This window comes from Neovison vison, chromosome 5 (assembly GCF_020171115.1).
Source record: "Neovison vison isolate M4711 chromosome 5, ASM_NN_V1, whole genome shotgun sequence".
Classification (NCBI taxonomy): domain Eukaryota; kingdom Metazoa; phylum Chordata; class Mammalia; order Carnivora; family Mustelidae; genus Neogale; species Neogale vison.
In genome coordinates this window covers 163455664-163480031 of record NC_058095.1, presented here as the reverse complement: position 1 = coordinate 163480031, position 24368 = coordinate 163455664, and the positions used below count along the sequence as shown (strand labels likewise).

General features: G+C 42.3%; 1 protein-coding gene across 1 annotated transcript in view; it reads right to left on the bottom strand.

The window, feature by feature from the left end:
* Positions 1 to 24368, bottom strand: part of MYO16 (myosin XVI) — a 432663-nt gene that overhangs the window by 390045 nt on the left and 18250 nt on the right. Inside the window, exon 2 of the mRNA XM_044250091.1 lies at positions 3751 to 3821. Coding sequence (XP_044106026.1) covers positions 3751 to 3821 — 71 coding nt within the window. The remainder of the gene's footprint in view (positions 1 to 3750; positions 3822 to 24368) is intronic.

Sequence of the window (24368 nt, the reverse complement as noted above, 5' to 3'; positions counted from 1 at the left end):
CCAGGAAAGGAAGACTCGGTGCTGACCCTGGGGTCCCTCGGCTGTCCCCAGGCTTTCTCACGTGCGCCCCAGCCCCGCTTTCCTTTTGTCTGAGGCTCACAGCCCATGCCTGATGGTATGAAAATGCAACATTGTTCCCCGAATGGAGGGTTGAGAACGTGTTTCCCTCCTGCCTCCTCCCTTGAATCCTCTTATTTCGTTTTCCTTCTGATTCCACCATTTCTGAGTCTGTCTACTCTGTGATCTGGGCCTAAATTAACTGACCTCTCATTAGCCAAAGATGCCCTTAAGTCCTGGGGCCCATTCGTTCATCTGTTCATTCACGGACACCCTAGTGAGCATTTCCTGCACGTGACCGGCCAAGGATATAAGAGTGCCTAAGACAGTCACAGGTTTTGACAATGCAGTCTAGCGGAGAGAGAAGACACATCGCCCATTTATCACGGCCCATCATGACGAGATCTGCAGCAAAGCAAGGATCGTGCGCTCGGAGAGCTTGGATAAAGGAGTAATTGCATCTGATCAGGAGGGTCGGAGAAAGTGTCAGGACTCTTCTCCCAGTGCAGGATGGCCTCTTCATGGTCCTCTGCCACGATCTCCTGTTTACCACCCCCCCCGCCCCCCCAGGTCGGCCATAGCCAGTGGTTTACTCTTCTCCTTCCCTGGGAAAACTAAACTCCATATGGACAGAGAATGTGTTCTGAATCTCTGCATCCCTGAGAATGACCATGGCCTCAGACATTAATTAATTAAGTAGTTAATGCATTAACTTTCCTACTCAACAAGTCTACTGAGCAGGTACCAAGAGCTGGGCACTCCCCCAGACACTGGGGATACAACAGGCCGAGACTATGCCCAGTTCTTGCTCTCACAGGGAGGACAGTCTAAGAACTAGGATGTAATCACATCAGTCTATAATCTGTTTGGTGGCACCTGCACACTACGGGGAAACTACACACCAGATGAAAGTCAAGTTGATTGTAGAGTGGTGGTCATAGGCTGTTCTTTCCTATAGGGCAAGCCAGGGAAGGCCGCTCTGTTAGATGACTTCCGAGCAGAGACCCAAAACGAGTGAGGGCATGAGCTGTGTGGACACGTGCAGAGCAATGTTCCAAGTGGAAAAGATGGGGGGTGGGGGGATGCACCTGGAGGGAGTACGGCGGCAGGACCCCGCAAGGAGCTCTGAGAACAAGAGGGGAGGAACCGAGGTGGGGCCACGGCCAGGGCAGGTCATGATATGCCTCTATGCAGGACTTTGGGTTTTTCTTTGAGTGGAAAGGGAAGTTTCTGCAGTATTCTGATGAAACAGAGAGGTTGAACTGACTTCTGTGTGGCAACACTCTGCAGGCAAAGATGGGACGGGGAGATGAGAGAGGCTGTTGCTTATCCTGAGAAAGGGATGAAGCTTTAAGAGAGGGTGGCAGGGGTCCAGGGGAAGGGACGGAGTGGCATCTGGCTGTAGGTCAGAAGACCAGAAAGCAACCACTGGCTTGACTACTGGCAGAAGGCATTTTATATGTTCATTATAGGCAAATGCATTTTATATACACAGTTGTGGGTCTCTCTCTCTCTCTCTCTCATACACACACATGCTCAGTAATAACACTGTTGGCAATATTAACAATGAATTCGCATCGTTTGTTTACAGAGAAGGTCTGTCTTCCAGTAGTTGAATTAGAAGGACTGTGTGCTCTCTGAAAACTGAAATGAGCCCCTTTAGGTATCACTGGGGAACCGATGTGGCAAGAACATTGTGTGTGTCTGTGTCTCCAGTCAGAGGCATATTTTGTCAGAGGAAAGTCACATAGGCATATTCCCAAGCACACAGAGCTACAGTGAATAAAAAATTAATTTATATGAAAATGCATCTTAAATAATACACTGTAATGTAGCTATTAATCAATATCTAACATATCAAAGACACCTTATGGCTGACCAGTTCTTCTCCTTTCTCTCCGACCATCACAATGCAGCTGTGATATGTATTCATCCCAGTAAATACTCTGAACACAATGTTCCAGATAATATGCCCATTTCACAGGTGGGAAAAATAAGCCTCAGTGAGCTTAAGCATCTTCTCAAACTTCTTGAAAGGGGTAAATGTACATGAAGTTACATATGAAAAGAAAAGATGAAAAGCCGTTGGCATGGAATCGAATTCTCTCCTGATCCTCTTCTAATAGGGGACACAGAGGCAGGTGTAGACACTCCTAAGAAAAGAAAGCAAGGCCTGGCCTCATCTCCTTCTGAACATGCTAATCACTGGACCTCCTGGTAGGGAGATAACCATGTCAACCAAGAGGAAAATATTTGCTTGTGCAAAGCTGTTAGCACGTCCCTAGACAAGCTAGCATTTCTTATCACTGTTAGACCTGGGATCTGGGAACTAAGGAGGCATACATAGCTCATTAGCAGTTTCATATAAGCCACGTAATGATCAGAGTCCAAAATGGAGAGGTTTCAAAACCAAAACCCTCAAGAGAAGGAAAAGGTTATCTAGAAATCTCTCTTTCCATCTCAATTAAAGCTCGAGAGAAACAGTTGACATTTCTTCTACAGACTGTCTCCTATCACTATTCTGAGTTGTTTTTCTATTCTGCTGAGCGCCTAATGTGATTGCCTGTGTCCCCTGGATATCTTGAGCCTTTGGTAGGTACATGTTTCTCTTGTCTGCAGTGGTTTTCAGCCTCAGATGCAAATCAGAGTCAGCTGGGGGAGCTCTGAATTGTCATATCCCAGAAAAATGTCAGAATCTCCAGGGACCCGGCTAGGGTTGGGAGGCAGGTGTCCTGTCTAGGGTTGGGAGGCAGGTGTCTGCATTTTACGGCTCCTGGGTGATTCCAACATGCAATTAAGGCTGAGAACTGGGGTCGCGTTCCAGAGCTTGGGGCTGTTTGATGCCTGACCTTCTTTAACGGAGTTCAATGTACCACAAAGAAATACAGCTCACCCCTGACCTGGGTGCCCCAGAGTTAGGTTTTTAAAATTATGTTAATTTTGATATTTTCCAAAATTAAGTCTTAATCATTACATCAGTCCTAAGACTGCTTAATTGATCCTACTATTGAATTTTTAAGTGAACCAGTAAAAATTTCTGGCACATGATCCTAACATAATATTTTCTTGTTTATGCAATCGTTTATTAGTTGATTCACTTAGCTATCCACGGCTTTGTCTCCAAAAGAATGTAGGTGAGCTTTATTCACATTTATATGTGCCTGGTCACAAGCAGAGAATAGAGGAAATCCACTGCAGCCAGAAAGACAAAGTGCAGAGGCAAAAGAATGATTGCCTAACAGTCTATAGTAGATACAATGTATCTGCTTTATTTTCAAAAGTATCTTCTTTAGGACAGAAGTTCTAACTCCATTTGTTAAAGATTAATTACAAACTCCAATATAGTAATTAGAAAATACTGCAGCTCATTATCCATGCCTGATCATTTGAAAGTGTCATGTTTTGAGGATCATCTGTCAGACATACATTTGGAGGATGGCCTGCAGGCTCCATCGTTAAGCCTCTGCCTTTGGCTCAGGTCTTGATCCCAGGGTCCTGGGTTCCAGCCCTGCATGGCGCTCCCTGCTCAGTGAGGAGTCTGCTTCTTCCTCCCCCCCACTCATGCTCTCTGCACCCTCTATTAAACAGTCTTAAAAAAAAAAAAAAGAGGTACATTTGGCTATTGGATTTTGAACCCACAACTGATTCTCCTCCCTGCGTTGACCCCCACGTGTCCCAGTCAAAGGTTCTCACCAGATGCAGCAGGGACCCTCCCGAGGAAACGGCAGTGTGTGGATCCGCGCCCTCCTTCAGGAGCCGGAGTGCTGCAAAATGGAAAGAGTAGGCAGTTAGAGTGCGTGCTCCGTCCACACCACGAACCAACACCGGTGCGTTGCACTAGTATCTCAAACGCTAACGTCCACAAAAGTCCACGCAGACACATCCACTGCCCTCTGGCCTTCCTTGGTATAGGTAGGATCGGTGGCCTTTGTCTTCACATTCAGACTTCTTCCCTGGTCTGTCAACGAGATTTCCTATTACAGCGGCCCAAAGTATTCAGAAAGGGGAACATGTTCTGACAGTTTGTTGTTTCCGAATGCCCAGTTTGTATACCCTTTACAGGGCAAGATAATAAAAAGAAATTACTTCACTAGGCTCATGGAGGCACCGGTTCATGTAACTTTTATTTTTTTATCTCATTAGGGCCCATTGGCTTAAAACACAGTTTATACTCTGGACATTAAACTTCTCTTTCTACAATGGCCTCTTGGGAGTGTGTCCGCCATTCCCAAAAAGGACTGTGGACCAAAGCCTTTTCTATCCAGATTAAGAAGCCAGATAGGTCAAGATAGACGCCAATTACCAGAACAAATGCACAGCTGGAAGGTGACCTTGTTTCCATCTCAGCGGCAAAGGTGAGTTCATTAGTACAAGGTATGCCATAGGCATGGGGAGACTGTTCTAGTCTCTGCTTCTGACAATGGCATCTAGGACCAGCCTCACAGAAATCTCATCAGTTCCCCAAAGCACCATCATGGTTTCCACAGTTAATAGCAGTATCACAGTCTTGATAAAAAGCCATTAATGCCTTTTCCATAAAAACTATAATTAAAGCAACAGTGAGTCTTTCCCCCCCCCCATTATACCACAATCCGTTACTAAATGGCTTGGATTCAAATGCATTCGTCACTGAACATACTGTCTTTCCATGAAGTTTCTTTATAGTCTGGAGTGTCACTCAAATGTCCCTTCTATGGTACCCCAAATCTTTTATGTGTTCCAATATCTAGTGTGTCACCCCCTTCCCCAGAGCTAACCACATGTCATGAGGGGCACCAACGGTCCTGGTGGACATGGCTACTCCTGTTGTCCTCTCTTGAGGAAGGCCATTGTGTTGGCGTCATGTGCAGTGAGTGTGAAAAATGGAGACCGAAGAGCCCCTCCAAAATGGGGGGTGACATGGTGACAGCAGAGACAACCTACACCCAGCCCAGTGTGGCCTCCAGACAACCCTTCCTGAAGTCGGAGGGCCTTTTGTCAAAATCTCTCTCCCTAGCAAAGTCAGACACATCCCAGTGCCCTCTCAAGGGCACTTCTCATGAAGTGCCTTGGCTCCAAGGGCCCGCACTTCTTCACTTCCGTCCTCCCCCTCAAAGCTGTCCTCAGTAGAAGTCTGTCCACATCTGTACACCTGTCAAAGGGGCTTCCCCTTGAATATGTTCTTTCTCCAATTAAGAACTGAACTCTTTTCACAACACAGATTCTCTTAATGGTGGTAGTTTGTGACCAAAGAATTTCTCATAGACCACAGTCCTACAGGATCAAGTGTAACCTGACATGGCATGGGGTGACCATTGCTCCCTTGAGCATCTCCCTCTTCAGCCATCAAAACATCCAGGAAGGTGAGTCCTTGGCCTTTCTTGTCCTCCCTGCATATCTGGGAGCGGCCCCACGGCACGGTCCGCAGGTGTCCTCCCTCCCGTTCACACGAAGGACAGACGGACTCACTTCTCGCCCCCACCCTCAGAACCCTTCTCACCCTTAATTTTGAACAGTTCATTGACAACAGCAGACAGTTGATTAAATACATTTACCAGTGGTTTCCCCAGAAGATAAATAGCACTTTCCCCCAAATGTTCATTTTTTTAGCAAATGAAATTGTTCATCTTGAATTAACTAATATTAACACAGTGCTTTAAAGTTTTCATAGCAAAGCACATACACTACAAATACAGAATGAGGCAGATTAATTAGAAAAACATTCATAAAATCTTGTCAGCTATTTTAAAAAAGATTTATTTGTTTGAGAGCGGGAGAGAAAGCAGGGGGGAAGGACAGAGAGCGGGAGTCCCAAGCCGCCTCTGCACAGAGCCAGGAACCCGACGCAGGGCTCGATCTCACGACCCTGAAACCAGGACCTGAGCTGAAACTAAGAGCCCAATACCCAACCGACTGTGCCACCCAAGCACCCCTGCTGTCTGATTTCTGAGTAGAATCCACCATGAACCTGTGTAGTGAACGACACATAACAGGAGTCTGCGAGACACTGACCTTGGGCTTCCACAGACTGGCTGGGAGGCCTGGCCCCACTGGGGCGAGCTGCCGAATTCTTGGGGCCTCAGTTTCCTGTCCATTGACCTCACGTCCCGGGGGCACTGGCACAAGTGAATGAGCCAACGAGCGGCCAGTATATCATGCCTCCTGGCCCTGGGTACTGATCTCCAAATGATTCCATCTCTTATAATTACTCTACGTCAACAAACCCCATGGTAACGTATCTAGAATTCGTAACTTAAGGTTTATTCTAAATTTTCTCAAAATCTTCCGAGTTTTAAACGCTGAATGGGAGTCTAGAATATAAGCCAAGCGGATTTAGCAACAGTCTCCTGGAGGACGAGTGTGTGGTTTATCCAGCACGAAAGCGGTGAGGAGGACTATGCAGGAGACAGTGAGGGGCGACGAGCATGCGGGGGAGGGGGACACCACGGAGAGCTCAGAGGACGGGGTCAGTGAGGACACGGCACATCATGCTGCGGGACTCAAACACCATTCTGTGGGCAACAAACACCCTCCAGTCAGCCCTGAGTACTATGTATTTAATTATTTGTAAACAATTTGTTGTCCAGGGTCCATTCCAGGACCCCAAGTTCATGACCCAAGTCAAAGGCAGACGCTTGACCGACTGAGCCACCCAGGCGCCCCTGGAGAATTACTTTTTATTACAATCAACTTAATTGTTAGTTTATCTACTTTAATTTTTACTGTAGGCTTTGTTTAACTGTTCTACAACCGACTGACGAATTCCTGAAATTTTAACAGCTGGTTCTCGGAGGGCCAGAAGGACAAGCTCAGCGCGCTACTGGGGACAGCCTGAGGCCCTTGAGGAATGGGCCCAAGAACGTCCACAGATGACAAGGACAATACGTCCAGGAATTCCAGAACTTCTTGCCACAGTGACCCATGAGTAAGTCCCACCTCTCTCATTGCACCACACCTCAGCCCAAGGAGAAAAAAAGTGGGGACAATTTGAGCCTGTCTTTGGGGCAGATGGAAGGGCGGTTTTCCAAAAGGGCTGTTTACATTATCAGACAGAACTGAGCTGGAACCTCAGAAGACATGCTGCCTGGGTAGCCTCTGGGTGCCACGGTGGAGACTGAAGAACAGAGCCAATCAGCCATTGACAAAATAAAGAAACGTTTTTCCTATAAACACACATGCAAGTTGTAGAGTGAGCTAAATTCTATGTCTGCTAAGTCTTTTTTTTTTTTTTTAAGATTTTATTTATTTATTTGACAGAGAGAGATCACAAGTAGATGGAGAGGCAGGCAGAGGGAGAGAGAGAGAGAGAGAGAGAGAGAGGGAAGCAGGCCCCCTGCTGAGCAGAGAGCCCGATGCAGGACTCGATCCCAGGACCCTGAGATCATGACCTGAGCCGAAGGCAGCGGCTTAACCCACTGAGCCACCCAGGCGCCCGTGTCTGCTAAGTCTTAAAACTAGACACTGTGAAGTACCCATATATAAAGAAGGAATGAAGAAAATGCCATTTGCACAATAATTGATTCATAACAGAGAGTTCTGAAAAAGAAGAGGGTATGATGGGGAAACAAAGGCCGAAGAAACATTAAATGTCCTTACTACTTACAGCTCATCAACAGGTCCTTGAAACAGACAGAGGGACCTTCCTCTAGGAGCTCAGCTGCCTCGATGTTGGCACTTGGCTGAGGGCCAAAGGCCATCTTAGCCCAGGGCCCTGTGAGTCTACTTTAAATATAAAAATTCCTTTGGAAAGTTCCTTTATCCATTAACCCCCCCCTCCCCAGATGCATGTCAGCAGTCCTCCCCCAAGCATACGGCTCACCGTTACACATCCGCAGGGTCTCACGACTAAGGTTTTCGTAGACAGTAATAAATGGCCTTTTTATAACAATAGCTAGTCCTGTCAAGGTCCTGGAAACCTTGCTTCCAAAATTCCTTAGAGACTTAGGTTATCCCTAAACCATTCCCAACTTGGAAGGCTATAATCAGTCATCCTCACAACCCCAGTTGTGTTCTGAACCCCAGTTCTGCTCACAGGTTCTGTCCCCCTGCTTCAATTAAACCACCTTTCTGCACTGAAGATGTCTCAATAATTCTTTCTTGGCTGTGCGCTCCAGATCCCAACACTTCCTATGCCAGGTACATTTTCCAATACTAACACACACTGAGCACTTTTCTAAGTACTTTAATTGTAAGAACATGAGTATAAGAATTACTTTAATTCTCTTGAGTCCATGATGCAGATCCTAGAATTGTTTCACTAAGGACAAAGGGACTCCGATCTTGTGACGTCCCCAAGCCACACGGTAACCTGCTGGACCTAGCACTCAGCATGGGCAGCAGGATTCCAAGGATTCTCAACAAGAACAGCATCGGGGTAGAGAAATTTCAAAATCACAATAGGAAAAAGAAATCACAACAGAAATCAAGATCCATTTTCGTAACAAGGGGCGAATTGCCAGTCAAGTCAAATGGCCTGGCCACCCCGGGTCTTTCCGCGACAATAAAATCTGCAGGAAAACAGCGGGGGGAGAAACAACCATCTGGGGACCAAACAGAATAATGGAGCCGAGGCTGCCTCTTAGATGGGGCTGCTTGGAACCGATTCAGCATGTCCTGTGTACTTGTGGCTTTGTCATCAAGCTGCCCAGAGCTCCACCGAGAAGTCTGTGTGTGGGGCATGATTTGATATTTAAAAAGAAACATTCAGTCTCTAAAACTTCAGCTACTGCGGTTGAAAAATGGATGCAAACACATCAGGAAATGTGCTAAGGAGATCCAATAGTGTCAGCTGTCACCACGGAATGTCCTCACCAGCACCAGCATAACCAAAGCCCAGAGTCCGGCTGGGAATCGGCTCTTCCTCCGAGTCTCCAGATAGTGCCGCGATTTATCTGTGTGGATGATGAACCGGCAGCACACGGAGGCAAGGACCTGGACGGCAACCCGGGGACCATAACCGCTTTGGGAATTCTAGGAGCCCGTGCGGGTATCTGGCTACACGGTGTTCCATGATACTCACATGATTCTCACGATGACCGCGGGTCCCTATTCACAAAGATTTTACAGTTAAAAAATCAGCAGAGGCTTTGGAAGGGGAGGTGAATCATGAGAGACTATGGACTCTGAAAAACAACCTGAGGGTCTTGAAGGAGCGGGGGGTGGGAGGTTGGGGTACCAGGTGGTGGGTATTATAGAGAGCACGGATTGCATGGAGCACTGGGTGTGGTGCAAAAAACAAGGAATTCTGTTATGCTGAAAAGAAATTTTTAAAAAATGGTTTTCAAGTTTTAAAGGAATTTTTAACCCAGTATTTGCCTTGGCTGTTAAATCCTTTTTCCTTCTTATCAAAATTTATTCTATTTCTACTTTTCATTGTGGGGGGGAAAAAAAAAGTTCGAAAATTGTTTAATTCTCAAAGAGTCCTTTTGAAGCCAAACAATCACAAATAAATCTAATGAGTTTAAGAATCCAAAAAAAAAATCAGTGGAGGGAAGGACAAGGGAAACACAACTGAACCAGGGCTTCTAAATCTTGGCCCCATTTTAAGCCATGCACAGGCCTTTTTAGATAGAGGAAAAGATAATTTATATGTGGTAAAACGTTAGCAAACAGTAAGGCTGGCTGAAGGAGGTACAAAGTTCTTTGTTTGGTTGGCTCACCTCTTCTGTAGGTTTGGTTTAATTTCTCAATAAAAAGTTAAAGATGAATAACCACAAAAAATCAAGGCAGAGTCCTTTCTCCCTGAAGGGGTAATAGAAACATCAATGGAAAGATTTCCAAAAAACACAGATGTGGGAATTTCCATAACAATTGATAGTCTTCTAAGAACCACTTTGAAAGGTTTATCTTATCAATATGCTAATCAGGAATGGAGGCAGAAAGCAGGAACATAGAGATTATGTTATTAACACCACAGAACCATAGATCTGCAAAGGAATGCTGCTTAACACACAGATTTCCTGCCTAGGTTGAACCCAAATTTTAGGATGCCTGAAAAGGACATGAGGATTTTTTTAAAAAATAGATTTCTTTTGAAGATTTTATTTATTTACTTGAGAGTGAGAGAGAGAGAACAGGAGTAGGGGCAGGGGCAGAGGGACAGGGAGAGGCAGAGAAGCAGACCCCCCCTCACCCCCCACTGAGGAGGGAGCCCTCCATTGGGCTCCATCCCAGGACCCTGGGATCATGACCTGAATTGAAGGCAGATGCGTAATGCACTGAGCCATCCAGGCACCCCTAAAACAGGTTTTTCTAGTTCAGTGATTCTCAACCTATTTTTCATTATCACTCCTTCCCCATCAACCTCTGCCATAAATTGTAATACCACAGATGTTCTGTCTGTGTCCTAGGTGGTCCTAGGAAGGACAGCAAACCATGGGTAACACTTTTCTCCCTCTAAAAAGACTGCTCACCTTGGCGGACCATTTCTTCACCCTTAAGAATCAAGCCCTAGTCCCACGTCCAGATACTGTGATTCAAGCATTCTGGAATGGGATCTAAGACCCTGCATTTTACACAAACATTCCAGGAGATTCTGGGGCGAATGGCCACCTAAATTCATTTTGAGAAAATCTGCTAGGATTTTACAATCTCAGAAAATTACCTTTAACGTCTCATTTAGAGTAAGAGAAAGACTGCCAAATTTAAGACTTCACGGCCCGATAACCCAATACAGGGCTCGATCCCAGGACCCCAGGATCATGACCTGAGCCGAAGGCAGAGGCTTTAACCCACTGAGCCACCCAGGTGCCCTTCACTCACCTGTTCTACAGAATTTCTAATGTATATTACTGTGATGTATGCGCCTGGCAGGAATCAGGCATGGCCTGTGTACCTAAACCAGATCTAAATCATTAACTCTCTAAATATTCCAGAACAGACCCGAAGTGACAGTTTTATAGCAACACAGATTTAACTGCATCATATTTCTTCAGCCCTCGATGTAGGAACTATAAATCCAGAATGCACACAGTATAAACGCATGTGGCCCGTTCACTCTCCCCCTCTATAATACACTGTCTATTCATCTTAGAGAACTTTAAGATGATTTTTCATATTTCAAATTTTAGAAGGAGTCTTAGCTTCAAAACACTGATGCACTTTCAAAAAATGATAAATAAAATGCAGGACACCATTGACATTGTTAATACAAAATACTGTTTATGTCTGAGCCCAGTAAAAACAAAAACAGAAACAGAATAATACAAACATTCCTCAAAGTTATTAAAACATGATGCACTTGAAATAAAAGGTAAAACAATGATTTGCCCACTTTTAAAATTCAGGCAAAGCGGGATGGGGGGATGAGTGAGATCGCTTACAACAACCTTACCAATGACCACGGAGTAATGTATAGAATTGTGACTTCTGTTAATTTCATGTGAATTAAAAAATTTTTTGAAGAAGTAACCCAACTCAGTTGTTAAAAAATTACATCTCAAAAAAAAAAAGAAAAGAAAAAAAATTAAGGGAGAGAACTATTCAAGTATTTCTGTCATTGACCAGTACCTAAGGATAAACTCAGAAGACAGGAATGGAGAGTATCATTGGATACTTATTGAGGTATCGGTCGTTATGGGGATGTGGTCTCTCATCCTTTCATATTTCCCTTCCAGTCTTCCCCAGGTAAACTCACTGACAGAATACGGAGGACACGCTATTTCATGATTCCAAAGGTATCACAGATACGCATTATTTTAAACTCATTTTATTTTGTTTTTTTAAAAGATTTTATTTATTAATTTGACAGAGACAGTGGCAGAGCAGGAGCAGGGGGAGTGGCAGGCAGAGGGAGAGGGAGAAGCAGGTTCCCGGCTGAATGGGGAGCCAGATGCGGGACTCGATCCTCAGGACCCTGGGATCATGACCTGAGATGGAGGCAGACATCTGAGCCACCCAGGTGCCCAACTTTTAACTCATTTTAAAAGTGAAATTTCAGGGGAGCCAGGGTAGCTCAGTCAGTTAAGTATCCTACTCTTGATCTCACCTCAGGGCTTGGTCTCAGGGTTGTGAATTCAAGCCCCACATTGGGCTCCATGCCCCAATTTAAAAAAAAAAAAAAAAAAAATGGTGGAGGCGGCGGGGGGCAAGTGAAATTTCATAGGAGCAAAGTTTGCTCTATCAGACGAGACGTTTTGGAGTAACTCACTCCCTGAAGATAACAGAAAGTCTGAAAAAATATTTTTAATGCTTTAATTCTTCAGTGAGCTAAAAACAGAGTCACGTCTTACACGGAGAGGTGTAACATTAAAGAGGTGTAACATTAAAACATCAGATACATTAAAGCTATCACAACTTAAACCCTTGAGCATGGGTCCAAGAGCAGACAACAGATGAAAGAACAAAATGTCTACCACAAGATTGGTTTCCAGTTTTTGTCAATTATGAATATAGCTGTTACCAACATTCCTGCACAAGTCATTTTGTAAAATAATACAGTCATTTTTATAAGGCATGTACCTAGAAGTGGGGTTGCCGGAACGCAGAGGATGCATAAATTTGAATTTCTTAGAAATTGTCAGAGTTTTCAAAGGCGGCTGTTCCATTATGTATTCCCACCAGCAACATACTAGAATTCGGGCTGTCCACCTTCTCACCAGTACTGGCTGTTCAATGGAACCATGCTTATGGGCAAGTGGTTTTAATTTCCAGCACCCTGATGAGTTATAACATTGAGAATCTTTAGGTAAATTTATTAGTCTTTGGGATATTCTCTTCCGTGGTGCTAATCCAGTCTTTTATCCAATATTTTATAGTATATTTTATTATTTTTTCTTCTTGGTTTACAGAAGTTCTCTATCTATTGAATATGGCTCCTGTCTCCCACTATTTGGTAGAAAATCCCAGTACTTTTCAAATAATACAGCAACCCTGCATTCTAGGGGCTCAGGCAATGGTCTACTCTGTTTGCTCAGTGGTGATTATGTGAAGTTTACTTCCAATAAATCATCATTGCACATTTATTGCTAGCTTTATTATGTCTTTTATTTCATTTCAAAAGATAACAAAATGAAAAATGTGCTATATGATTACAGAAATAATGAGTACTAATATTTCAAACCCCTGGTTATTATATAATAACTATTCCTTGGTAAATCCGCCTACTACAACTAACACCAGTAGGTACAAAAATGCCTATCCAAGGGAGCAAAGGAGATAAGAGTTGGCCAACTGCTCCTTCATTTCTCAGGACATTTTGCCTATCAAAAAAGCTATGATACATCCCTATCAAATCCCCAATGCCCTTTTTTGCAAAAATGAAAAAGCTGATCCTAAAATTTGTATGGCATTATAGCCAAAACAATCTTGAAAAAGAAAGAAAGAAAGAAAGAAAGAAAGAAAGAAAGAAAGAAAGAAAGAAAGAAAACAAAGTTGGATGCCTCACTTTCTGATTTCAAACCTTACTGCAAAGTTTCAGTAACCAAAACAGGGGCACCTGGGGGGCTCAGTCAGCGCAGGGTCTGCCTTACCCTCAGGTCGTGATCCCAGAGCCCTGGGACCGAGCCCCGCCTTGGGCTCCCTGCTCCGCGGAGAGCCTGCTTCTCCCTCTCCTCCCTCTGCTCCCCTCCGCTTATGCTGCTAACGGATGCACCACATTGTGAATGTGTGAGCTGCCGCTGAACCATATACTTTAAATAGTTAAAATGGTATGTTTTATTTTCGATGTATTTTACTACAATTAAAAGCCCCAATTCCCTGATTATGATGTCTTGAACATTATAAACTTCTTAAGCCATATACTTTTTTAAGATTTAATTAATTGGTTTATTTGAGAAAGAGAGAAGGAGCCATGAGAGCCCAGGATGTGGGGGGTGAGGGGCAGAGGGAGAAATCCCGAACAGACTCGGTACCAAGTGTGGAGCCGACGGCAGGGCTCGATCTCACGACCCTGAGATCATGACCCGCACCAACGCCAATAGTGTGATGCTTACACAACGGAGCACCCAGGTGCCCCCACACATATTTAGACATGATTATATTTTATAAAACTATATTTACAGAGAACCTAATGTCAAGTGATTTTATTTATATAAATCCTGTTTGTGTTTTTCAATAATTCTGAGGTAGAGAAGGTACAGCTTTGGGGTACAAATTAAGCCTTCTTGTCTGCATGATAGTCACTTAGAACTTTTTTTCTCCGAGGAGCTGAATTTGGGCACGTTTAGCCCTCATAACCCACTAGGGAATAGTTTTGATCCACAGGTTAGTTTCTGGTCACACAGAGCTAATTCCAGTCTGGTCAGCGCCATGGACACTGGTTCTAACGGTCTTCAATGGAGCCTCGAACCACAGGCTCGTCTCTGTTCCTTGACCCATGTTGCTATTTCCCACATTCCTGCTTCAACCGCTTACTTTCTTTCTGAGTCTCATTAATCATTACATTTTTCTTTTTTATACTCAGACACATGCCCCATTAAGCATTTATAACTGTTGTCCCCAGAGAAGCTCATGTAGAAAAATATGTGCCCTGTGACACATTAAGGAAGAGAGATTAATGCTGCCCCCTAGGAAATTATCAATTCCAATTTCAGGACTTGCCAGAGGCTTCAGCGTCCAACAAAATCGAGTGAGCCCGCCCCCTCCCAGGGTGCCTGCTACCACAAAAGCCATCGGACAAATGTGTCTACCGCTGTTAGGTCGGCACACTGAAGAACGGCCCTATCCATGCAAAATCGGTATTTAGTGTCCCCACATGCGGAATATGTTATTCTTGATCAACCGATTTTTAGTCTGTGTCTTAAACATTATTAGAAATCCAATATCATGCACACCGACTAAGTTACATGGATGAATAGCAAATGCCTCTGTTAGTCTCAGGGGCTGTTGTTTAAAAATTTATTATTCAACGTCGGGGCACCTGGATGGCTCAGTCTGTTAAGCGTCCAACTCTTGATTCTGGCTCATGGTCTCAGGTCATAAGATAGAGCCCCAAGTTGGGCTTTACACTCAGTGGGGAGTCCGCTTATCCCTCTCCCAACTCTCTCTCTCAAATAAATAAATCTTTTTTAAAAGTCACTATTAAATGTGAAGAGAAGGTCAAAAAAGTCAGAGCAAGGGTAAAAGGAGTTAAGTGTCAGGGATATTTCAAGATGTTGTCACTGGAGTTTGTACCTTTCCATCACCTTCCAATCAACTGAGGGACACTAGAGATAAATCTGCTTTTGCCCTGGAAGGGTCACCTGGTCAGCCTCTAAACCCAGGTCTAGGGCCATGCTTTCCTGAAAGTTCACCTATGTGACAGTGTGCCTGTCTTGCCTCTTTTTCCAGCCTATTTATCTGCATCAAATATAAAACCAACTATTAGGGTGGGCCACAAAAGTCACCTGTCTTCAAACAAAGACTCCCCAGCACAACAAGACTTCAGTTTAGCTAGAAATGGGAACGACGAAGTAAAGAACAGGAATTCCTGAGTAAGTATATCCTTCATCACTCAGGACTCAAGATGAAATAATCCTTATAAAAAAGAAACAGCAAAACCCAAATGATTTCTCTCTCCCTCTCTCCCCCATCTCTTTCCCTCTCTCTCTCTCTCTCTCTCTCTCTCTGTCTCTCTCTCTCTCTCTGTCTCCCTCTACTTTTCTGTACTACCCAACCAGACCATGCTTGTTTTCTGGTTTTCCTTCCATTATTGAAACCGTAACCTAATAGGCAAAAACGGGCAGACCACATACAAAAGAAATAAATGAAGTCGAGTCAAACACTTTCTCACACTCCTTTAGGGGACATAATTAATAAAAATCTACAAAAACAGTAAGAATCATTGACAAATGAGAGAATGTGGACTGAGGACATAGAAAAATGTTGAGTTGTGTTCAAGTAGAGCAGAGACCATATCCTTAGTGATAGGAAGAGCAGGTATTGGAGATAAAATGCCCCTCTCCCCCACCCCTGCCCCAGCCCTACTGTCACACTTTTCGGAGAATGTGTCTTTGAGTATTCTATTATTTGTTATATAGCATTTCCTTGAAAGAAAAAAAAAAGAATTCCAAGAGAAGTTTGCAATCTTTCCAGAAATGCCACATATCACAAACGTTAATTTATTATTAACACAAAAGTGCAATGAGTTGACATCTGGCCAAGCTGGTGTTGTGTTCCCCAACACAGGACTAGAGACAAGAGTCAGGGAAATCTGAGATCCACGGCCAACTCAAAGAAATTACATAAAGTAAATACATGGCACTTGATCTGTTTAGGAAGACTAGAGATCAGCTGAATACCTAACTGTATTCAAATGTATGTTTTTACATTAAGCTTATGAATCCAGCAGCCCATGGCATGGAATGAAATTCCCTGTGGCCTCCAAGCTCTTCCTGCTGGTGCCATGCCTCATGGGACACCACACACAAAATCCAACAGCTGGAGGAAATGCATGCTTTGCAAAAGACCTGTCCCCCTTTCCCAGCCTCAAGGGATCCAAAGCGAAATGTTGCACATTGATTCATTGATTCCAAATTAACCCAGTATCCAGCCCATTTATTAAATAATCCTATCTCATTTTCCTTAGATTGTAAGTTCTTTATCATATATAATCAGTTCTAGCACCATTTTATAACAATTATTTAAACAATATTCAGACTTTTGGCCTTGCCCATATTTTGCTCATTGTGAGGTCAAATTTTTGTCTGTCACATTCACACTTGAGCTGCTTAAGTTTTGACTGGTTTCATTTTTGTACTAGACTAGGATCTTGTATTTTCTAAGCATCAAAGAAAATTTAGATTATTATCACATACCTAAGGTTAGGAGAAAAGGATTTATAGTAAACATTTTTCTAGGGTTCTATATGAGTAATAAAAAATATTGAAGCCCCAAACTAAGAAAAAAATAGATTTTTATTTTGGTTGGATCAAAAAGACTTAGCCGCTTTGAAGTCTTTAATGCCTTGGAAGCCACAGTCCAGAGAAGAGCTGACAGTCAAGACAAGCAGCTAGCCAGAAGATTAAGGGATGAAAGAGGGAGTTGAAAGAGAACAGACAAGTGACATCCCTGCAGAATCAAGTGACTCAGACAACATCAGGGAAGCACTGAGATACAGAGATAGAGACGGTGTAAAATGGTGCGGCAGTTGAGCCCGTCTTAGAACTGCGGAGACATGGACAAACTGGACTTCCCATCAGCACGTCCAAACACCGGCGGCCATGGGCAGAAATGAAGGAACCCTCTGGAAATAAAACCTCCCATGCACAAAAGCCCAAACAGACGTAGTACTTTAGAGCAAGGTTACATGAGTGTATGTGTGTGAGTGTGTGTGTGTGTAAAAATCTGGCATTTTGTGCTAATGTGATTATCTTAATTTCACTGATTACAATCACTCCTGATTATCAGAGCAATCAGTTCAAGCAGTTTAATTAAGAAATCAGTGTAATTATATAGAGCAGAGTTTATGGAATATATGTAGAAAAAATTAGTAGAACAAAACTTAACTATCTTTTATTATACAGATCTACTAATTGGTTCCATATCTTTCATGTAAAAGTGACACTTGGTATCGACGTGTACTATTCTCGTCTCCTCTAACTTGCCTATCCTTCAAAATATTTTTTTCAATTTTTCTTTTTTTCTTCCAAAGGAGTTTTTGTTTAACCTAGCTTACACAAAGAGAATCTCTTCTCATGGCAACTTCCAGCAGACCTACCTTTTTCCTTTGGTTTTATAATAAAGATATAAAAAATAAGAAGGTGATGGATCATCAACCCTGAAAGAATTATTTACCTAAAATATATTTGTGAAATAAGACTATAACTCAAAGCATGGATTAAAAAACATATTTGTAAATCTTTTGTGATGAGCTGAGTTGTCTAATTTTAATGTTTCAAACTACATGCACTACTAAAATAAGAAAAAATTTATGCAGTGAAGAGCATGATTTTGCACTTTGGGGGTGTATAATATACAGGCACGAGAACTTTCCTTCAAGGTTAACACTGTAAACAATTTATAAAAAGAATTGAAGTGCTCTGAATGATATTTAATTCACTGACTTCTACAAAGTCCTTGACAACTATTCTGTGGTTAAGGTCATCTATAACAAAACAAATTTTTAAAACTTTATGTTAAACAGAAAGTTGAGATTAACAATATAAATTTTGAATTAACTAGTCTCTTTAAGGATGTAGAATTCAAATGATCAAAAGAGGTCAATGTGCATATGTGTGTGTGCGTGTGCAACTCCACAAAAGTGGAGAGAGACATCTGAACACAAGTATTTATTACCAGGTTCTAATCACAAAAATGACAGAACAGAATGGGCAGTGGGCATACCCTAGGGTGACCCCATAATCTTCCCTTTCTGGTGTTCATGTTCTTTTATGATTCCCTTGGAAAATGAAATAGCAGAGGTTTTATTTTAATCACTGCAGAAGAGCAGAAAGGAGAGAAAAGAAGGAAGAATGAGGGACAGACAGAAGACACAGAGAGACAGACACCCTCCATCTCCCAAGCCTTGCCTGGAGAGAGCCCGAAGCACTCACAGAGGCTCAACCTGATGTATTTTCCTTTTGTGTTGCTTTGTCTCCACCTTAGGCGGCCCCAAGCCACACCTTTATATTAAAAGGATTTGAGCCTATCTTAGGGAAGGCACTGGGCTGACTAGGCTGAAAAGTGAGGGTTAGAAACAAGTCTTAGAGAGAGAAGTGGGAAGTGGTAAACGACGGTAAATGATGGAGGCATGTACAGAATCCATTATATTCCGGGAGAATACAGGTGCATCCTCAGTCCCCACGACAGGGTGTGTGTTAGACACAGGATCTCATTTTGAAGGCTGTTTCTGTATTAAACCATTCTCTCTGTTCCTCAGTTAATTGGCTCTTTTCCATTAGAAATGAAGTAGCTAGAAGTATGCTGGCTATAGTGGTTTCCAAGTATAGTTTGGTATTGCCTGAGTTTTTTTTGCTTTGGCTACTCTGTTGTTATCCTTATGTTTTAAAGACTCTCTGAACTTGAACATTCATTCACTTTTTAAGAAATAGCTAATAAAAAGAGAATAGGCAAGAAAGTCCTTTATTTGTCTGGGTTTAAGGTAGATAAGTGTTGACAATGAAAGTGCAGTCAGATCTTACCAAATATGATCGTTGCAAAAACCGTCATAATGTCTACTGCTCATTGAGAGATCTTCGTGGGTCATTCAAGTAAAACGACTGATTTTGACCAATATGGTACAGTCTTAAGATGAACAGTTTGAGCTCTTTAAAATTATCCACTTAATTAGTTACTGTGATTTTATAAAATGTTTGACTGTGACATTTAAGGTCAAATACACACACACACACTAAGATAATTAAATTTATTATCACCAGTATATGTTTTTTAAAGATTTATTTATTTATTTATTTGGCAGAAAGAGATAAATCACAAGTAGGTAGAGAGGCAGAGACAGAGGGGGAAGTGGGCTCCCTGCTGAGCAGAGAGCCTGATGCGGGGCTCCATCCCAGGACCTTGAGACCTTGACCTGAGCCAAAGGCAGAGGCTTAACCCACTGAGGCACTCTGGTGCCCCAACACTGTATTTTTTTAAAGGTTCTTTGTGATAAAAATTGTAGTATAACATAAAATTTTAAAAATCAAATTATCAGCACACATGCTGCTGATCTCAAAACTTACCATCTTTGCTAAAATATATTTTCATGAAGTGCTTTGATGAAGTTATTCAATTTCACATCCCCTACCTGCTCAGAACATGTGGGAGACAGGAGAGGAATTTGTTAGGAGGCTGTTCTCTGCCTGCATCGATTTTGCACTGAAAATAAGTTATACTTGAAGTTAAGCCACATGAGAAATCTGATCCTGAGCTTTTCAAAGAATTCTACAGCAACTGTGTCACCGCTTATGGTTGTGAGTTGAGCGTGCAATTATTTTGGTGTAACGAACCTGGAGAATCACACTATGATAACATGCAGAGAGATTATAAAAATCAAGTAATCCAAATATGTACAAAATAATAATAAAGTAATACTAGTAGGAATTGTAACTTACACTTACAAAACTGCAAGTTCATATTCATATACTTATGGAGTACGCATTAGCAAACTGGACACGGAAGTTCCGTTAACTTCCTTACCTTGTTCACCATCTCCCAAGACAAACTGTTCCAAATCTGCAAAACGGCTTCTTTACACAAAGCTAAATTCTCTTTTTCTACAACTTCAAACCCCTGGCTTTCTCTACCCAATCTGATCCCACCGAGAACAAGTCTAAGGCATAAGAAAAAAAAAAAATTAATAAGCTACAGGAACCAGTTCCACAGGCAATACTTCAAGTGCTCAGAGCTGTTCTGCCATGGTTGAGCCTTATCTTTCCAGAGCCAAACACCCTTGGCCCATTGCCTCTTCCTCTGTAAAAATGGTTTCAGGCCTCTCACTGTTTTCGCAGTCCTGATGAGATTCTCTGTATTTAAATGCACCAAGGCCCCCATATTAATTTATGTGACCCTTGGACTTCTGCCTCTCTTGGTTTAGAAACTGTACTTCTATTAATGCAGGCTTTGATTTTATTAACTGGGGAAAGGAGAGCACCAATATCCCAAAGTAAGTCATTGATATTTTGGAGTTTACATTTGCCCCTATTAACTCTTCTATCAACAGATTAAGTACACTGTCTGAATCCCTATAGCTCTTTTCAGATTCTCTTTCTACATTCAATGTATTTTCATCTTGTCCCAGCTACAAATTGAGGAAATGCATGTATCCACCAATAATTGGCTTCAAAAGGGCAAAAAGCAAAATGCCAGAGGCAGCAGAAACTCTGAGCCTAAAGACTGTGGTTTTCTGCCTCTGGGGTATCAGCTCTGAGAGACATGACCAGTCTAGTGTGGTTCAACGTGAAGAAAACATCAGCACGGAACACAGAGAAGAATCTGTAGGATCATAATTATCCAGGGCACCAAAGACTTGACCCCAGAGCCAGGTCAGTGACCTGCCCATAACTACCTTTGCTTTGACTGTTACCAACCCCCTAGGAATAGGACAGTACAGTTAGTCTACTAACCCACAGAGGAAGTGGGTTTATGTTCTACTTACACCTTGCTGTGTACACATCTGTACTCAAGGTAACTCCTTAGTTAACTGCATAGCACTCTTCCAGAGTATAGAATTACTCCTTATAAATTGAATCTGTATTGGGGGCAAAGTGCAAAGAGATATAGCTCCTACCATTCCATTTACACTTGCACCAAAAAGAATAAAATACCTAGGACTAAACTTAACCAAGGAGGTGAAGGACCTGTTGTGTGAAAACTATAAAGAAAGAAAGAGAGAAAGAGAGAAAGAAAGAAAGAAAGAAAGAGAAAATGACACAAATGAATGGAAAGAGAGCCCATGCTCATGGACGGGAAGAACAAGTATTGTTAAAATGCCGATACTACCCAACGCAATCTACAGACTGAATTCAATCCCTGTTGACAAACAGTTTTCACAGAACTAGGACAAATAATACTAAGATGTATATGGAACCAGAAGAGACCCTGAAGAGCCAAAGCAATTGAGAAGAAGAACAAAGCTGGAGGGATCACAGTCCCAGCTCTCAAAATATACATCCAAGTTGCAGCAATCAAAACAGTTTGGTACTGGCACAAAAACAGATACACAGATCAACGGAACAGAACAGAAAACCCAGAAATAAACCCACAAGTCTACGGTTGATTTATGACAAAAGAGACAAGAATATACAATGAGGAAAAGATGCTGGGAAAACTGGACAGCCACATGCAAAAGAATGAAACTGGATCACTTTCTTACACCATAACAAAAGAAATTCAAAACACATTAAAGATCCAAAGATGAGACCCCAAACCATGAAATTCCTAGAAGAAAACTGAAACAGTAATTTCTTTGACATGGGCACAGAAACATTCTCCTAGATATGTCTCCTCAGACAAGGGAACCAATTGAGGGTTTGGGAGGGTAAAGGGTTGGGGGGTTGAGTAAGCCTGGTGGTGGGTATTAAGGAGGCACATATTGTACGGAGCACTGGGTATGGTGCATAAACAATGAATTCTGGAACACTGAAAACATTTTTAAAAAAAATAAGTGATTGCCACTACCCCAAAATAAAAAAAAAACTTTTGCACAGTGAAGGGAACTATCAACCACAGGACAAGGCAACCCAGAGAATGGGAGAAGATGGTTGCAAATGATGTACCTTAAAAGGGGTTAATATCCAAAATATATAAAGAACTTACACAACTCAACACCAAACAAAACAAAACAATTAAAAAATGGGCAGAGGACCTGAAAACACAGTTCTCTAAAGAGGACATATAGATGGCCAACAGATACACGAAAAGATGCTCAACATCACTAATGATCAGGGAGATGGAAATCTAAACCACAATGAGATACCATCTTGCCCCTGTCAGAATGACTAGAATCAAAAACACAAGAAACAGTGTTGCTGAGGATGTGGAGAAAAGGGGCCCTCGTGCGCTGTTGGTGGGAATACAACCGGTGCAGCTTCTCTGGAAAACAGCATGGAGGGTCCTCAAAAAATTAAACATAGAACTACCGTATAATCTAGTAATTCCACTGGTTATTTAGTCAAAGAAAATGAAAATATGAATCTGAAAAGATATATGCTCCCCTATGTTTATTCCAATATTATTTACAATAGCCAAGCTAATAGAAGCAACCAAAAGGTCCATGTGTAGGTGAACGGATAAAGATGTACAAGAATGTAATGGAAGATCTCTCAGCCACAGAAAAGGATGAGAGCTTGCCATTTGCAACAACACGGATGCACCAGAGAGTATTAGCCTAAGTGAAGGAGGTTGCACTGAGAAAGATAAATACCCTATGATTTTGCTCATATGTGTACTCAAAAAACCAAACAAATGAATAAACAGAAGAAAGCAGAATCAGACCTATAAATACAGGGAACAAACTGACGGTTGCCAGAGGGAAGGGGTGTGTCGGGATGAGCAAAACGGGTGAAAGGGAGTAGGAGAAACAGGCTTCCAGTTATGGAATGAATAAATGAAGGGAATGAAAGGCACAGCACAGGGAATCCAGTCAAGCACAGTGCCCTAGCATGTGTGGTTACACTTGTAGCGAGCACAGCATAGGCTGTAGAATGTCAAATCACTGTGATGCATGCCTGAAACTAATAGATCATTGTGTGCCAACTGTATCCAAAAAAAAATTAGAAAAATAAGATAAAATGTGAGGCTAAACAAGTGAACCAAAATTAAGCCATATAAACTTGGTAACCATTCTTGGTCAAAACTGGTTGAGTATTCAATTAAATGAGTACTTAAAATGAGGTTTTTGCCTTAATGTAGGCATTTAGCTCATAGATACATCAAGATGACTGAGAAGACCTGAATTAAATATTTACTTCAAGCATTTTTTAAAAGTACTACTAAAATATTTTTTAACCTATTTCAAGTTGAGGTCAGTCTATAACTGACTTGTTTATACTTGTTTCAATTCCTTCCTTTTCTTTATGCCTATGTCAGATCTTGAAATCTTGAAAATACATTGGGATACAAATAAAAAATAGATAAATAAAAAAACAAAAAAACTGGTTGAGTATAGGAATGTCCAAGGGTCAACCTATGGCAGTGACCAACCAAGAGATCCATACGGAAGATCATGGGGACTGGGGTGGGCGGATGGGGTAAGCAGCCACTTTACAGGACAGCATGTGGCCTGGGACACTCTTGTCTTTCTCTTCACCCACTAAGTATGGCTCCATTTCCCTCGGAGCAGATCAGCTCCAATACTAGAAGCAATTCCAGCCCCCAGTGATGACTATACCTCCTAGTACCACGGTCACCAGGTTCATGAGTATCCAAATCATCCAAGGCAAATTGTCCATTGTCATCCTGATAACTTCCAGACTGACTTTAAATATTTGGGGAATATTTTCATTTTACATAAATGAAAATATTTTCATTTTACATAAATTATGTTGGGACAAAGATCTCGTAGTATCTTTGCGTTGGTCCTGTTTGGGTTAGACCTTCCGCTAATTTTGATAACAACGGCATTCCTTCTTTCCCAATTCCAATTATAACACTAGGAATCTGGCACCTTGTGATTCAGAGTGAGTCTATCTGTGGGGACAGTATATGCCGTCTCACCGTGTTTGGCCTTCTGCACTGAGTGTAGTTCCTACCTTTACAGTCCGACATGAATCTCTATTCTTGAGACCAGATTTAAAGGCTTTTCTTTTTAAAATCTCTGTTCTCTTGGCCATGAGACAAAAAGGCTTTGCCGTGTCCACAAAGATGCATGCTTAGAACGCCTGGAGGAAAAACACGACAGACGCATGGCCCTACCTGCTGTGCCCAAACTATGCCACAGCCATGTTTTCTACAAGCCGCTCCCAGCCCAAATAGCA